General features: G+C 38.0%; 1 protein-coding gene across 7 annotated transcripts; it reads left to right on the forward strand.

The window, feature by feature from the left end:
- Nucleotides 1-1003: 1003 nt before the first annotated feature.
- Nucleotides 1004-14230, forward strand: STX16 (syntaxin 16). 7 transcript variants are annotated; one of them, XM_040575846.1, is made up of 9 exons: nt 1004-1211; nt 3657-3668; nt 5014-5121; nt 6300-6440; nt 6970-7132; nt 7911-8002; nt 9165-9308; nt 9841-9921; nt 11429-14230. In XM_040575846.1, the coding sequence occupies exons 1-9, from the start codon at nt 1077-1079 to the stop codon at nt 11522-11524; spliced, it is 972 nt and encodes a 323-aa protein (XP_040431780.1). In that variant the 5' UTR covers nt 1004-1076; the 3' UTR covers nt 11525-14230. The 7 variants fall into 7 exon arrangements, with proteins under 7 accessions (XP_040431780.1, XP_040431779.1, XP_040431785.1 ...); XM_040575845.1 differs by having other exon boundaries at nt 12148-14230; XM_040575850.1 differs by having other exon boundaries at nt 1009-1157; nt 12148-14230.
- The last annotated feature ends 2066 nt before the right edge of the window (nt 14231-16296 follow it).

A 16296-nucleotide genomic window follows, 5' to 3' on the forward strand; every position in this document is an offset into this window, starting at 1 on the left:
TGGAGATGCTCCTGATGACCAGCATGCAGCAGCTGCCCTGACAGCCCCAGGGAACAGCTGATGCGATGTCCACAGAGGCCGGGCAGCCATCAGCACAGGCCTGGCGCCGGCAGCAGCAGGGGCTTGTGTCAGTGGTGAACAGCTGCCAGGCTGTCTGGTATTGAGGTATCAAAAAGCAGAGAAAAAGATAATAATTTCAGCCACAGCCTTATTAAAAAGCCTCTTTTGGAAAGTCAAACCCAGTGCTGTCATTTTAAATGGCATGTTTATTTTGGGAGAATGTCCTGAGTTTTCAATTGTCTGAGCTGACATAAAGACCTGTGTGAGTTTTTTGTTTGTTTGCTTGTTTGTTTTGGGGAATACAGAATTCACTGAAAGCAAAGCAAATTTGTGGTAATGTTGGGGACTCAGAGGAAAAAAGTGAGGGAAGAGAAGCAAATCAAAATGGTCATGCTACAATATTATGCTTTGAACCAAAATTGTTTCTGTTAGAGATGCATCAAGCAGTGAGAAGCAGTAAACGTACAGAGTTAACTGGAAACTCTCTGGAAATGTTAGGCCTTTTTTATGCTAAGACATTTTGTGCCATCACCAAGGGAGCCCGGTGACGGCTGTGTAAAGACGGATGCTGCCCTTTGAGACGGCGTCCACCACAAGGCACTAACACCCTTCACCACCACCACCAAGGCCAGGACCCATAGGGTTTTGGGGTTGCGTCAGCCCTGTGTGAGGGGTTATTTCCCAGCTGTTTGGGCTGATCGAGGGGCTTTCTGCTCCTCCTGCCCTAAAAGGGCGGCGGGGGGGCCGGAAGGCAGCCGGAACGCTAGTGCTGCGGCCTGCGGGCCCGGGCGGAGCGGGGCGGACGGCGGCGGGCGATGCACAACGCGGAAGCGGGCCGGGCCGCTGCCGGCGGATCCGGGGGCATGGCCGCGGCCGGCGGCCGGGGGCGCCCGGTGCCGGGGGCCTTTCCCCGGGCCCTCTGAGCGGGCCCCGGGCGGGGCTGGGGCCGAGGGCCCGGCGTTGAGGCGCTGAGCGGCCCCGGGGCTGGGGGGCGGGGGGCGCCGGCTCGGGAGGCCATGGCCACCCGGCGCCTAACGGACGCGTTCTTGTTGTTGCGGAACAAGGCGGTGCAGAGCCGGCAGCTGCTGGCCGAGCAAGTGAGTAGTTACGGCTCCTCCAGCCCTCTGAGTTCACGTAGCATGGCTGCTGCGGTGAGTCTCCTCCCTTCATCCTACCGTACCGTGCTGAGCCGAGCCGGGTGCCCGCTCCCCAGACCCCACCGAGCCCCCGGTGCTGCTCCCCTCCCCTCCCCTGCCCCCCGTCCCCCCGCGCTCCCCTTTCCCAAAAAGCGAATAGAAGAGGCCTGGCTCTGGGCTCACCGCGCCTCTCTTTAATTCAGATAACTTCATGGCAGTGTTGACATGAGGTTTTTGTCCATTGCTTATTTTTTCTCTGCTGTCTCCCCAGTGGAAAAAAAAAAATAATAATTTGTTTCATAGAGCAGAGCTCTTCTATCCGCTGCAGTGTGGGCACCGTTAAATACAGTACTGTAGATTATCCCTGTTGTTGCTTGACTTTTTCCATAGTTTGTTCCGATGTCTGTTGTTTCCCCAAATGCGAGTAATACCCAAAGTCATCTCATCTGCAACAGGGGGACGTCAGGAGATTCTAGTGTGATCCCTCTTAACAGAAACTTCAAAAAGCTATTTGTTCTGTGGCACTGTGTGTGGCTTTGTCTAGGTTTTGAGCTGGTCACACTGGGATGGCAATCTTAAAGGTTGCTTTGAAAGGTTCAGAACTTTTGAAATAATTCTTCCCGAAGTAGGTACAAAAAGGTGTTTATAAACAAGCAGTTTCCTTAGAGCAATTTGAAGGGTGTTTGAAAACTGTTGATTGCAGTAGTGAAACAGCCTGGCAGCTCAGCTTTACCAGTTTTTAAAGCTGATTCTTCAAACTTACCATTTGTAATAGCCTCCAGTAAATATCTTTTGGCACTCCCATCTTCCCGTTAAAGCTTTTTTTTTTCTTTTTTTTTTTTTTTTTTTAGGAAAAGCAGTGCTTCATGCTACAAAACTTACTTCAGCTGATGAGTTGCCACTGAACAGTCTTTGTTCATTTTTAATTTCATTACATCTGTATCTATATAAGCTATGCGCTGAATTGCATTTATAGATCCGGAAATATCAGCAGTGATATGTATTATGCGTGCTTCATTAGGCATTGCATTTGGTTCTCAGTAATTTTTCTTGCCAATATCATTTTTTTGATCCTTGAAATTTTTTGATCCTTGAACTTGCCTACAGGCTACTGAGCAGCGAAACTACTTTTACTCAACAGCGAGTGCAATAACACTTAGCACTTGCATAAGATGTTTATTTACAGTCTTTGTTGATACGAACTGAAGCATTTTCTAGGATGCTGATTCAAATATAACCAAAGTGAAGTGTTTGGAAATTGTTAGGGCCTTGTCAAGCAGATGAGTCAGTGGCTCAGCCGTGATCTGGTGGACAGAGTTCTGTAGCAGCTCCCTGTTACAAGCATGGCAAGAAGTGCAAAGGTGGTACTGTGAGCTCTTCACCTTTGTGTTTCCAAGGTGTTTATCACTATTAGCTAGTTACTTTTTTTTTGGGGTGGTATTCCCAGAGCAGAGCCCCTGTATACAGGGCAGTTTTGCTAATTCTAGCTCATAGTGCTTTGATTTAGCTTCGTTCATTCTCTAGGCTTCTCCTGAAAAGTCCTGTGTTATGAGAGCTGTATGTCAAAACCTGCTTTCTGCCCTGGAAGATGCATTCTCGTGCTGACTGTCAACCACCCCTTAAACTCAGATAATCAAAATAGCATTCTTGACAATATGGTAGTATTTCAAGATCTTGGTATAGGATAAAAGAGGTCATTGATTGAAGCCTTCTGCTTTGTTAAACCACAAGTACTTTGTCCTTGTTTTAGATCTCAGTGCTCACACATACCCCCTACGCTACAAGGAGTGATGAGTTACAAAGGTGCAGATACATTGCAGATGCTATTTTTGGGGGGGTTTGGGGGTGCACATAAAACTAAGGGTATCTGAAACTAGAGAATAATTGGAGTTTGTACATAAGTGAGCAGAAACTGTGTTTGCTTTTGCTTTTCGTCATTTGCTGTCTGTTTTAACCTGTGATAACTGGGATGCTTACCAATAAATGTTCTACTGAAGTCTGTATGTGGATCCTCCAATCGGAGTCAAACCTAAATCACCAGTGGATGTTAAATACTACAGTCAAATTACCCTCGCTGTCATGCTTCAATATATTGCAGCTTTTCAATTTGAAATTTTAGTAACTAGAAACTTCACTGTGAAGCTAGTATGGAAATCAAACGGGTTCTTAACCTGATCTCTTACGTTTTCTCTGTTAATCAAGCAGCTGAAATACAAAAAAAAAGTCTGTACATCAAGCAAAACGCTTACTCAAATATATCATGATACTGAACTTCTATTGAATAGTGTTTTAAGTCAATTTGTTTTGTTCTTTGTAAACAATCATGTTTAATAAATAAAAAGCCTAGGATTTGGTCAGTTGAGAAAATACTATATCTGTCCTATGTCTCTTTTTTTTTTTCTTTTATTTTTTTGCTGTCTCTAACTGGATGGGGCTGATGGGATCCACAAATTGCTTCAGGAGTTGGATGAGGTATTGTTTTTCACACTTTATTTTGTCACGGTGCATCAGGCATACATAACTGAGCTAAAATGTCCCTTTCCTTATTCTGCAAGTTTATTAAATCTCTTTATATAGGATGGGGTGTCTTCATGCAGCCTCATCCTTCTACTGTATACGGAGAAGACGAGCATTTTGTGAAATAATGTTATAGTATTTATATGTATATATGTATAAACTAGTCTGACTTACTGTATGCATATGGGACATGGTACAGTGAAACTATTGATAATATTTTATGCTATGCATAAATTATAAACTTTGCTCAGGAAACAATGTCAGGGATAAAAAAAAAAACAGGCTTTCAGGAGGGAATTGTTAAGGAAGGAATAAATATTGGTTTTTAAAAGGGGTGGGGGACTGCAGAGATTTCAAGTTTGATATGGGAAAAGTAGAAATCTGAGAGAACTAGGAAGAGAGTTTTTGTGTGAAATCTTTCCCTGAGATCAAACAGTGAAGTAATTAGGTATGTTTTAAGCGGTGTCATTTATGATAACACCTTTTTCTGTCTCCAGTAAATGAAGATATCTAATCTCTGGAATTACAAAACTTGGTTCAACTGAAAACCTGAAAAAAAAAATCTGTGCCATCTTCCAGTTCCATCCATTTTCCTGCCTTCCCCTCAGAGGAGGAAGATGACTGAGCGTATAAGGCCCCAGCACTAAATGTTGTGGCACCGGAGTTACTCAAAATTCAGACTACTATTAATTGTAATTTTACGTTTCTTTTACTCTTTTTTTTTTTTTCATCTTTTTCCTGTCCCCAACACTGCTGTGAATCTGTGGAAAGCAGTGTGAAAGCTGGCTGGCACTTCGTTTCATTTTACTCTCTGACAATCCCTGGAATTTTTTTTGAGAATTATTCCACCCGTTTTCCTGCAAGTTTATTCTTGTACATATAAAAGATCTTTATTTGGAGATTTTCCAAAATGAGATTGTCAGACCTCAGTATGAACCATGGTAAACCATTGGTAGGGTTCTGTTGGCTGGGAATCACTTCCTAATATGAATGTACCAGTGCAAGAATTACTCGAATTCTCACTGCAATAACATCTCTTCTCCTTGAAAATCTGTTAAGAATTTACCCTAACTTTCATATCCTGTAGGAAGTGGGAGAATATAGATCATTAGTACGTGGGAGAGCTCATTAGAAAAAGTGGGTCATGATTATACTTGCATCATGTGCAAACATTTTTGAGATTTTAATTGGAAGGGAAGGCATACAAGTACTTTTTTTTTTTTGGTCAAGGATTTGCATCTAGTGTGAGTAAAGTTGATTTGCTGTCTCTTTTTAAGGGTATTTCTTGTATCTTTTGTAGCTTGCTGATGATCGTATGGCACTGGTATCGGGAATAAGTCTAGATCCTGAGGCAGCAATTGGAGTAACAAAACGCTTACCTCCCAAATGGGTGGATGGAGCAGACGAAGTAAGTTGTATGGCAAATCCAGCCCTGAGTTTTTCTCATGTAGGAGTTTGTTTGTGTTGTCAGTTGCAGTGCCAATGCTGTAACTTTTATGATAGAAGTGGTTTTAGAAGAAAGATCAAAGCAAGCACTTTTTCTAACTTCTGACACCCCTGTTTAGAGAAAATGTCAGGCAAGCTGTGATTTATTGTTGTGAAAGATATATTGCAAGTGAAATAAAGGGAGATTGTCGAGGAGCAGAGATTCCAGAAGACTGGATTTGTAACATCAACGGGAGCCCAGTACTGGCACTGTGTATACCTGGGCCATTAGGGTAGTCGTGCTATAGCTGAGCACTTAGACTTGAGACTTCAAGAAAGTCCTAAAGCTCTCAGCAAAGCAAAGTTCTTCTCAGATATAAATGCAGAAAGGAGGGTACAAAAAATTCAGCATATTCTTTAGTCTTTTTTTTGAACCCATTGAGGAATTCAGTTACATAGATCAGCAGTTTACTATTTGAAAACAAGAAGTGTTAGTGTCTTAGCAGGAGAGGTTTTCCTGCTTGTGTAGCACAGATGAGCTGCAAGTTACAGAAGTATTTGGACAAATACGAGGGAATGATTCTGGAGGCATCCAATTAAGAGCCTTTTCCAGTATTTGGAGTGTGAAGTTCTTCTTGACTTTCAGAAAATGCTTTTAAAATCTCAAACAGGTTAGCTCATCAGTTTGCGTGTTCAGAAAGGTGATCAGTCTCCTTTTTTTACTAAGACAGTAATCGTCCTTACAGATCTATTGCAATGACTAGTTGGAAAGCAAGTAATTTAACTTAAACTGTAAAGTTTAGTCTGTAGCATGTTTGACAGAGTTGAAGGTGTAACCTGAATTTTCGTTTGTGTTTTTGGAAGTTGGTTAAACCTTTCTTACTAAATTATATAATGATAAATACATTAACTCCAACTTAATGGAGAATATCTGAAAACAGCAGTCTTCTCTTAGATTAACAAGAGGAGGTTTAAAAATGGCAAACTCATACTCTGAGTTTTCAGTTACTAAGACGTTAGCTTTTTGTGTGTTTTTTTATGATCTTTGGTCCACTTTTTGTTAAAGATTTCTTTCAATATTTTTGTGTAGCATTTGTCCGAACCTTTTCCCCTGAAATATTAGTCACTTCCCTTTCCTTATTGTTGGCTTTGCTGTTTTAGATTCAGTATGATATTGCCAGGGTTAAACAGAAGATGAAAGAATTAGCCAGTCTTCATGATAAACATCTAAACAGACCAACACTGGATGACAGCAGTGACGAAGAACGTGCAATAGAAATAACGACCCAAGAGATCACACAGGTACAGACAGCTTTTGTTTCTAAACCAACATTGACATATCTGTAATGCGTATCATGATAAGGCAGCGGTTTCCTTGGGATAAAGCATTTCTTCTCTTGTCACTATTAGAGTGAGCCAGAAGTCCTGGGCTCTTATGCTAGGTACTGCACTTACCATCTCAGTGAACTTTTCAATGAGTCAATTGCTTGTTTGCTTTTCTATCTTGGAATGGGATTGGAAGACTTAATTAAATCACGTTTACAGCTACCTCACAGAAATCCACGAGTGTATTATATGACTTCCAGTCCAAACAGTTATGAAGAAGAAAATGCCTTTGATCAGAAGTGCTTGTGTAACTCTATCCTGTTAGATTTAGGTTGTTAATCTATATTCTGTGTTTCTGTGCCTTTTTAAACTTTGCACTGGGCAATAAGAAATTCATTTTAAAAATCTAGAGGTCAAAAGTATTAGTCTTTGGAACTTGGCAATGTGATATTTAAAGCACGTGTGTCGCTGTATCTTTTCTATACTAATGCAATTGTTTTTTCAGTTATTTCACAGATGTCAGAGAGCAGTCCAGGTCTTGCAGAGCAAGTCACGTAGTTGTACAGAACAAGAAGCACGTGTTCTCAGGAATGTAGTGTCTTCCTTAGCACAGTCACTTCAGGACCTATCCACCAACTTCAGGCATGCACAGTCTGACTATCTCAAACGTAAGCATAAGAGATACAGTAATGCATGGGTACTTTCTGTGGAAAGCACTAATTAAGGTTTACTTATTTTCTTGTTGGGGAAGGTACGGAAAAGTTTGGTTAGTGATGGTCACAGGACCACCAGGATTATATTAGATTTGTAGTTTATGATAGATTAAACTTTAAAAGATGGTCTGTGATAAATTAAAATTGTGCATCAGTAAACAGATTAAGAATGGAATATCCTATTTAAAGTCTAACATTGTGTTCAATTCTATTTTTGGCAAAGTAAAGTAAGCTTATTTATTTAAAAAAAAATCTTCAGATGTAATGCTTCAATTTCTTCCTCCCCTGGTATAAATGGTACAGGTGGAACTGAGGATCACAATTCAGAAGAGGGATGTTCCTGAGAGAATCTGTTAGAAAACAGCCCAGTGATCACACTTTAAGGCTCTTAGCTTGCTCAAAATCTTTTAACTTCATGGAATGTAATGACTTAAAAATGCTGGTACAATCAATGTTTTCTAAGTGTGCTAGAATTTGTTATGCTTTGTTAAATAGTAAGCCTATGTGACAATTAGAATTTAGACACTTTGTCATTTATCAGGTAGATTTTTTTCATATGCTTTTCTGTCTAGTGCTTCAGATGTTACTCTTACTCTCCAGTATCTATCATGTTTCCTCCAAAAGCTGTTGGAAAATACTCTCCTACTTGCACACACTTTTGAAAAGTGCTAGGAAATCTGAATGACATCAGCGTGTGTAAACATCGTGCTCCAACACAGTTTGTCTTTCACAGGCATGAAGAATAGAGAGGAAAGATCCAAACACTTCTTTGACACCTCAGTCCCACTGATGGATGATGGGGAGGATGATACGCTTTATGATAGAGTAAGTTGTTATTATGCAAATTCAGTACAAAGAATCTTCTTAATTTACTTCTAGTATGAAAATATCAAAATGGTACACTCTGAGTACCAAACTACGTGGAAATTCTATTTCTGCAGATTTGTGATGCGTTTTCCTAATGAGTATTGCTGTTGATGTTAAGACAAGCGTGCCATTGGCCTTAGTGTTGCAGTGTCAGGGAACTCAGTGCGGCTGCTGGATTCTCATTGTATGACTGACAGGGACTGGAAGGTGTGTAAATACAGTGCAGTTCTTTGTCACCCTACCTTTCTGGCCATACGCAAGAGTAATTATTTGAGAACTGTGTCGGTGTGATGCTGAGTTTTGGTGGAAGATGGCACTCTATAAAGTGAATTTAAAGCGTAACTGAAGATTTTCAGTATTACAGATTGTTGCAAGTAATGGTGTAGGGATTTGTTTCTGTGCACTTACGTTGAACAGCAGTATCAGGCATCCTCTGTTTTATTTTGTTGCGGAGTTTGTGTATGCTACATTTCTAAGCTATGTTGGAATTTGTTCTGTTGTGTCCCATCCAATAGTGCAGCAAAATACTTGTATCTGTAATGCTTGCTTTTCAGCTGAAAAATTATGGAAAAAGGCAAGGCACATCTAGCTAATCTAGTGTATAAGAGGCTTTTCACTTGATCTCTAAATAAGAGTGATGGGGATGTGGAGGAGGAAGATATTGTGCAGTTGCAAATGGCCTTGGGAGACAAACAGTAAGGTCTGTACAGTGTAAAAGAAAAAAAAATCAGAATTACTGCATGTCTTTACACGTGTTAATGATCATTGACATTCTGGGACTTTCTGTAATGCTGATCCGTCAGTAGATGTGCCATAAATACAAGACACCTACCTGTATCTGTTTTATAGATCAATAAAAAACATTGTTTTAGGACAGATCTTATTTTAAAACAAGTTGTTTGTGTGATTAGGCAGGATGCAAGATTTAAATTTTCTATGCTAAGACTATAATTAGCTGACCTAAAACTGTTTTAAGAGTACAGTTAAATTTTTCTTAAATAGTTGCCTATCATTGAAATTCCAAAAGGAGCACTGTGTTATTGAGTCATGTAACTGCTATAGTTCTTCTAGAGGTTTCACTCAAGAACACCTGAAAACCACAAATCTGTTATTTTAACAGGGTTTTACAGATGACCAGCTTGCGTTGGTGGAGCAGAACACATTACTGGTGGAAGAGCGGGAAAGAGAAATCCGTCAGATTGTACAGTCAATCTCCGATCTCAATGAAATATTTAGGGACCTGGGAGCAATGATAGTAGAACAGGTACCTCAACACCACAATGTTAGCAAGAGATGGGTGATTCCATGCAGCATTAAGATTTCTCGACTCTTCCTGTTGTAATAGCGTATTTTTATGCACTCCTTACTTTTCCAAACACAGTAATTCAGGCGAAGTTTCTTCTGCTTGAAATCTGCAAGATGTTGAATTAATGAGGAAAAAGTAATAACTCATCTGTTTATTCTGCAGATGTTCTATTAGTTATAGAGTTCTGTTAGTTATTTCTTCTAGACATTCAGCTTAGGTTATATATGTCAGCCAAAAATACCTGAGCTAGGATTATGGCAATTACAGGTTGTGATGTGAGATTGTGACGGAGCTGCCAAGTTAGGCATTAAGCAAGGAGGTCCTCTAGAGAAGTCCCAACTAGGTCTTCTAATGAACTATGTAAACTATGAACATTTCAGGCTGCTTGCTGTGAGCATTGTTTATTACCCTGCTGCTCATAATGATATTTTTTTCATGAAGTTTGTTTAGGTTTAACTTGGTGCTCATTCTCTCCCTCCATTTCATTTAGGGAACGGTTCTAGATAGAATTGACTACAACGTTGAACAGTCATGTATCAAAACTGAAGAGGGTTTAAAACAGCTACATAAGGTAAGCTGACAGAATATTTAACCTGTTTTGCGTATTTATTCAATAGCCATTATGTTATTCAGTCACTTTTCATTTATATGTAATCCCTGACAGAAGTGATTGCTGTACAGTATATGCCCTACTGTGCTGTAGTAGGAACTTTCCATGTAACTTCTGGTAACATCATGCTTGTTAATGTCAAATAGTTTCCTGGGCGTCCAGGCAGTGTGCTTTGATCTTGATGTGGCTGACCTGGTGGAATGTATCTACAATTTCTTCTCACTGCACTGTTTGTTTTGAGAGCTCAGCACTTCTGAAAGGGGACTGGTTATTGGGTACCTTGCTATTAGGTTTCAGTCACTCAGTTAATGTATTAAAGTTTGAAAATGTTATCTCAATAGCATGAGCAGCAAGAAAAATAATGTTTTCTTTTACCATGTGACATTTGTTAGAAGTTAAGTGCAACCTTTTGCTTTTAATGTGGAGGTTTACTATGAACATCTGAAAAGTTTCAATTGGCAGAACAACACAGATTTCTGTGGTTGTTTTGCTGGCTTTTTTGTTTTGTTCTGATTTTAAGCTAAGTTCTGACTTGTCAGCTCAGTTCAGTCATTCCATTACTGGAAAATTAGAATGAGAGATTTATGTAAAAACTTCTAAGTAGAACAGTTTGTTTTGGAAATGCGGACATCTTACTGCTACACATTCAACTTTATATTGTGGCAGACTTGTAAAATATGCACAGGAAAAACTGTCACTTGAGGAAAAGCAAAATAAATTAGTTCTAGATTTCTTCTTTTTGTACGTAAAAGTAAGTTGTGGGTTGCTAAAATAAGGCATTGACCATTGGCAAACAAGGCTTAAAGTAATTGCAAGCAATTTGCACAAACTGAACTGGAAGTAAATGAATCAGTTGGAATCAATGCTATTTCTTGTCTAGTGGTAGTTAATGAATTGTCAGCAAACCCCTGCTTGGAATGCTGATGAGAGTATGGATTTTTGCTGCAATATATACTGGAGATCAGGTGTTTCCAGTATAGCATAAAAATTCTTTCACCTATCAAGGAAAACATACATGTCTGAATAGTAATATAAAATACAGATACCCTGCTGGTTTTAGTACTGTTGTTAACCCTATTCTGATTTAATAAATGTCAATTTTCTTTTCTGTTTTAATTGGCATAATTATTGTAAACTACCTAGATAGCACTTTCATAGAAATTGCATTAATTCATTCCAGAAGTCTGGTGTTATGAATCCCTAGTTATTAATTTCTGCTTCAACTGGAAAATGGGAATTAGTAGTGATACTTTGTCAGGCTTTATGATACTTAACGCCTGATTAAGTAAAATAACTGCAGTGACTGTGTATTACATCGTTTTAGGTCAAAAATTCCACCTTAGAAGATCTGATAAAAATATCTTTTTTTACAGGGACTATAAAGGAAAAGAATTAATATCTTTTCCCTTTAAATTTTTAAAGGTTTATTAATTAAAAAAGAATTAAATGCAAGTTTTGTTTTGTTTAGTTTCTATTAGGAGACTTTCATTTGGCTTTTGGAGAGTTTTCTCCACGTTTTAATTCCCCTGGGAAAAAGAGGAAAGGGATGAGAAAAGGTGGTTAGAAGAAAGAAGGAATGAAGCAGAAAACTGAGAACCAAAACAAAATGAAAGCTTTCAGTTCTAATTGAAATTAAATGAAAATGCACAGCTGAATCAGGTACAACAAAAATGCCTATTAAAAATGAAGTATTGTTGTGAATTTTAATGTCCTCTAGCTATAATATAGAAATGCTCTGTTGGCAAAATGATTTAAAACATCTTGCCAATTTTTACTGTTCAGACTTTCGCATACCCTGTTGCTTGATTTTTGTTTCCACAGTCCTCATAGCTAAGAGTTCTTGCAAATAATATCATTCTTCTGTATAGCTCACATGTCCTGTGGAGGCATAGGACCTTCTCGAGAACTGCTGAGAAAAATTCACAGTAAGGTTGCATAACCAACATGAGGATGCATTCTTTATAGTCTCTTATTTAATATGGATAAATATGACTTCAGTGTATGTTTATCTTCACTGAAGTCTTTGGACTAGAGTTATTTTGTGGGAGTTGCTTGCAATATACTGCATATGAAAAGTCAAATTACCAAAGAAAATGAGGTACATGTACTTAATTATATTAAACAAGAGTCCATACTTAGAGCTTTGCAGAAATCTAAGTATTAACTCTTTCTTTTCTGTTTCTATAGGCAGAGCAATATCAAAAGAAGAATCGGAAGATGCTTGTTATTTTAATTTTGTTTGTTATAGTAATTGTCCTTATTGTTGTTCTTATTGGTGTAAAGTCACACTAGGTTTCACTTAATTTTCTTATTTTTGGAGTTTATGTGAACTTTTTTCCCCAATGTGAATGGATGGATCTGCACTCCAGAAGGCTGCCTTGGAATGTATAAGCCCTTGTGGTACAGAGTCTGTGCAATGTTTCTGTAGAATTCTTCAAAGTACAAGTTTGGCAACTGGTGAAGTGTTTGTTCAAAAAAAAAAAAAAAAATCCGGAAATTTGATGCTTCCAAATGGATAATTTGGTTCTTTGTCCAGGGGTACTTGGAAACACGTTACTTAAATAATTACAAAATTGAAGTTTACCAGTGAGTACAGTAATTTCTTTGTTACTGTGAACAATAATGCATTGTCTTCTGTATTACGTCGCAATTGTTATAGGCTTCAAATTTAAACTGTGTTACTGAGTCATGGGACTAGATAACAGAAATTGATCTAGATGTAAAATATGTTGAGACACAAGAATGTTTGACTTAATTTCTTTTCTTCCAGACTCAAACTCCAAGGAATTAGGTGAAAAAGAAGGCTTTTAAAAACCAGAACCTAATCCAATCCCTCTGATCTTAATTTAGATATTGCATCATCACTAAGAATCAGAAAGCTATATAATCTTGTAAATAATAAGATTTAATCACTGGCATAATTTCACACAGTTAAATTTTTTTTCTGAGCTTGAGTAATCATGGGAATGTTTTCCCTCACTAGAATGATCATATATATACATGTACATTTTTTTTTAAATACAGCCATTACATTAAAGATGTGATGAAGTTAAAACTAAAAAGTAGAGATTCTCCATTTGGCTTTCTACACAATCTGGCCTGCTATAGTGGTCTTGGATGTTTCATACTTTAGTTGTTGTGTAAGATGTTTATTTTACAGTGCATCTGTCCAAATGTTAGTTTTTTATATAAAAGTATTTTCACTACAGTATACATTACATCCATTTTCCCCTGACAGAAGATTATTTTTTTCTAATGCCTGCCTAGAAAAGGACGTGTTTATGGTCTTTTATTGACCATGATAGATGTCATACAAGTGACATGTACTAGGCCTTCAGTAGAGAATTTTCTTTTTTTCCACTCTTTTTTTGCAGTGGAAAACTTTTGCTGTAGGCCATAAAAGAGAAATTAGAGAAACATCTAAGTAATAGAGTATTCATGTTTTAATTCAGGCCTGAAGTGGTGTGCAATTGTAGAGGCCTTGCCTTAATATTTTTAATATGGCTTTTCTGTATGTACTTTTCCCCAAAGGGACTGTAACTTATATTTCCTTCATTTCTGACTGATGCCGTGCTCCCCATAAAGCTGCATAGATGTTGTGCTCAAATCCCCTGAAGTGCAGTTTAATAATATTATGATTTTCATGTTGCACATGTGAAACAGGATTCCTCTACCTGCACTGAACTTGTCTTTACTATGTACTAAGGAGGACCTAAGATGTGGGTTTACACTGACTCGGTGCAGGAATGACCCTGAGAGAAAAGCCTACAAAGAAATGAAAGCTGTGGCTTTTGGGCTTATTGTGAAAAGCTTTGTACCACTCCTGTTACCTCTAGACAAAGGGGATGTTGAACTTCCAAAACCGCCAGTTCAAGCCCTTGATTAAATTCATAAAATAAATCAGTAAAAGAAAGAATGATGCTTTTAGGTGGGTGTGCAGTTCCCCTGTTCTGGTAATAGGTCTTTTCAATGATCGTGAGTAAAACTACTGTCTCCCTAGTGTGCTGTCTACATCAGTTGTGTGAAGCAGCATATTGCTATAATTTAATATACTGTATTTGCAACTTTCTAACATGAGATCGTGTTATTTATTTCTGTCTTGACTGGTGCTTTTGACATTTTATCATGGCTAATGAATTCAAAGAAGTAATAAAACACTTCCAACCTTATTGGTCAATTACTCATTTTTTTAAAAAAAAGTATAAACTGAAGCAAATATTTGTGATGTTAATGTCTCATTTTTTGAAATTAAATAAAAGCAGCAGTGACATAAAATACCTGATTTTTTTTAAACTTTATGTAGCACTATGTAATTTATATTGTCAAAACAGTGATTTTTTTCCCCTGTAGTTGCCATTGAAATGCCAGTGATATCTTAACTCCACCAAGGTAAATGGCTATGTATTTCCTATCCAAATTCTGTGAAAGGAAATGCACTTTTTTAATATGCACTGCACAAGAGGTTGAATTCTGATGTGAATTGTCCTGTGTAACTTGAGCTAGAATTTGAGGCTGAATATTAAAAAAAAAAAAATACAAAAAAAAAACCTTCTAGACTTCTGTATCACTTTGGATGTCTAATTTGTTACAATTCAGTCTAAATTATTGATAACTAAACCATAAACCCTTATGCAATGCTTTGAAAGAATAACTTTCTATGGAGTGTTATAGAAGGGGTAGCCTCAGTGCCCAAAAAAGCCACTGCAAATGAGGAGAATCTTGGCTTCAATAGTGGCTGCTACCTACTCAGGTGTTACAGGAGCAAAAGCTGTCTGAACCAAGTGACTGCTTCTGTCCAGCCCTGTAATCACCTCTGCGTGCTGCTGCAGAGAAACAGCGTTCTGCGGACTGTGGCCTCTTCATGGTTGCTGGATTCTTCTTCTCAGCTTGTACTGAGCCTCTGCCTGACTGCTTACCGAACGCCATGGGGAACTGCACGATGTTGCTAGAGCATCTCCTAAGAATCTGTGGTTCCCCACTTGGTCTGAATGACTTATAAAGCTGTTGGCTTGTACAGACTTTCTCCATTAAAATGTATGCAAGCATACAACAAGAAGCTGCTATTCCTTATTAACAGAAGTTAATTCTAGTGGTATCTGAAAATGACAGTATTATAAGCACTGCAACAGTAATTAGTATCTATTGCGAGCGTTCTCTAGAAACTCTGAAAAGTAAAATGGAAGAATTTTTCTTTTAAGAAACTTTACATAAGTTTAACTAAAACAAGGAATCCATTATGCTTTTGCATATTAATTACGATGGAATATGTAATATTGAATGGCTTAATTCCATTAATACTTGCAACTTCTTGAGGATTAACAATTGGAGTGGCTATGGAAGATTAGTCCATGCTGCAACTTCCTTTGAGGCTCCCATGAGTAGAAATGTTTGCAACTACTGTTCGTGGAAAATAAGTATAGTTTCTGTATCATAGATAGAACTGACTTTCCCAATCATTCTGTTGTTTTGATTAGGATGCCCCTCTGCTGTCCCTAACTTAATGATGGAAGGTTCTAGATTTAGATGAGCATTTCCTACTGCTTTGTTTCTTTTGGATAATACGGATTGGGACAGTACTGTATTATGAATCTTGCAGTAGTAGGAATGGCAGAATCTGTACTAAATGATAAGGAGTTTACCTGGTAGAATCTTCTGAATGTCTCAATCAAGAAATAATAATTGTTCTATTATTCTCTTTCATATTTTGCTCACTGTCCATATGTAATGGAATAATAGTGAATCCCTACACAGCTTATGTTCTTTGGCTTGGTAAAGAGACTCATAAAAGTTGGGTTTCATATCTCTACATGAAGTGTTATCAAGTGTTGGAGTTTGAACTTGTTTATTGGTTTATCCTGTCCAGTCTGTGATGACACGTGATTGACCTCTGCAATAGATTTTGCTAGATCTTTTATTCAAGCTAATTTTAAATGTATTGGGCAATAAAGTTTCCATAATGTCCCATCAGGGACCAAGTAAGACTTACTCTAAGAAAGCCTTTTTTTCTGGAATTCAGCCTAATATGTATTTTCTTCTTAGATGTACTTCCATTATTTGCATCTGCATTTATTTTTCCATTATAAATGGAAGTGCACTCCCTTTGAGATATTTAGACTTTTCACGTAGCTGCAGATTAATGAGTATTGATTCCCTCCTGACCTGACATTAATAGGAGGTGCTTGACAAATACAAAAATATAAGGATAACAATCCTATTATATTTAAAACACACATTTACTATTAAAGTTGGAGCTCGGAAAACAGTGTTTCCTTTAAGTGACTACCCATATTATAGTTTAGAGTGTATTTTGGCTTTTTCTTCTGTTTCTGTAATGTT

Source organism: Cygnus olor, chromosome 16 (genome assembly GCF_009769625.2).
Source record: "Cygnus olor isolate bCygOlo1 chromosome 16, bCygOlo1.pri.v2, whole genome shotgun sequence".
NCBI classification, from domain to species: Eukaryota; Metazoa; Chordata; class Aves; order Anseriformes; family Anatidae; genus Cygnus; species Cygnus olor.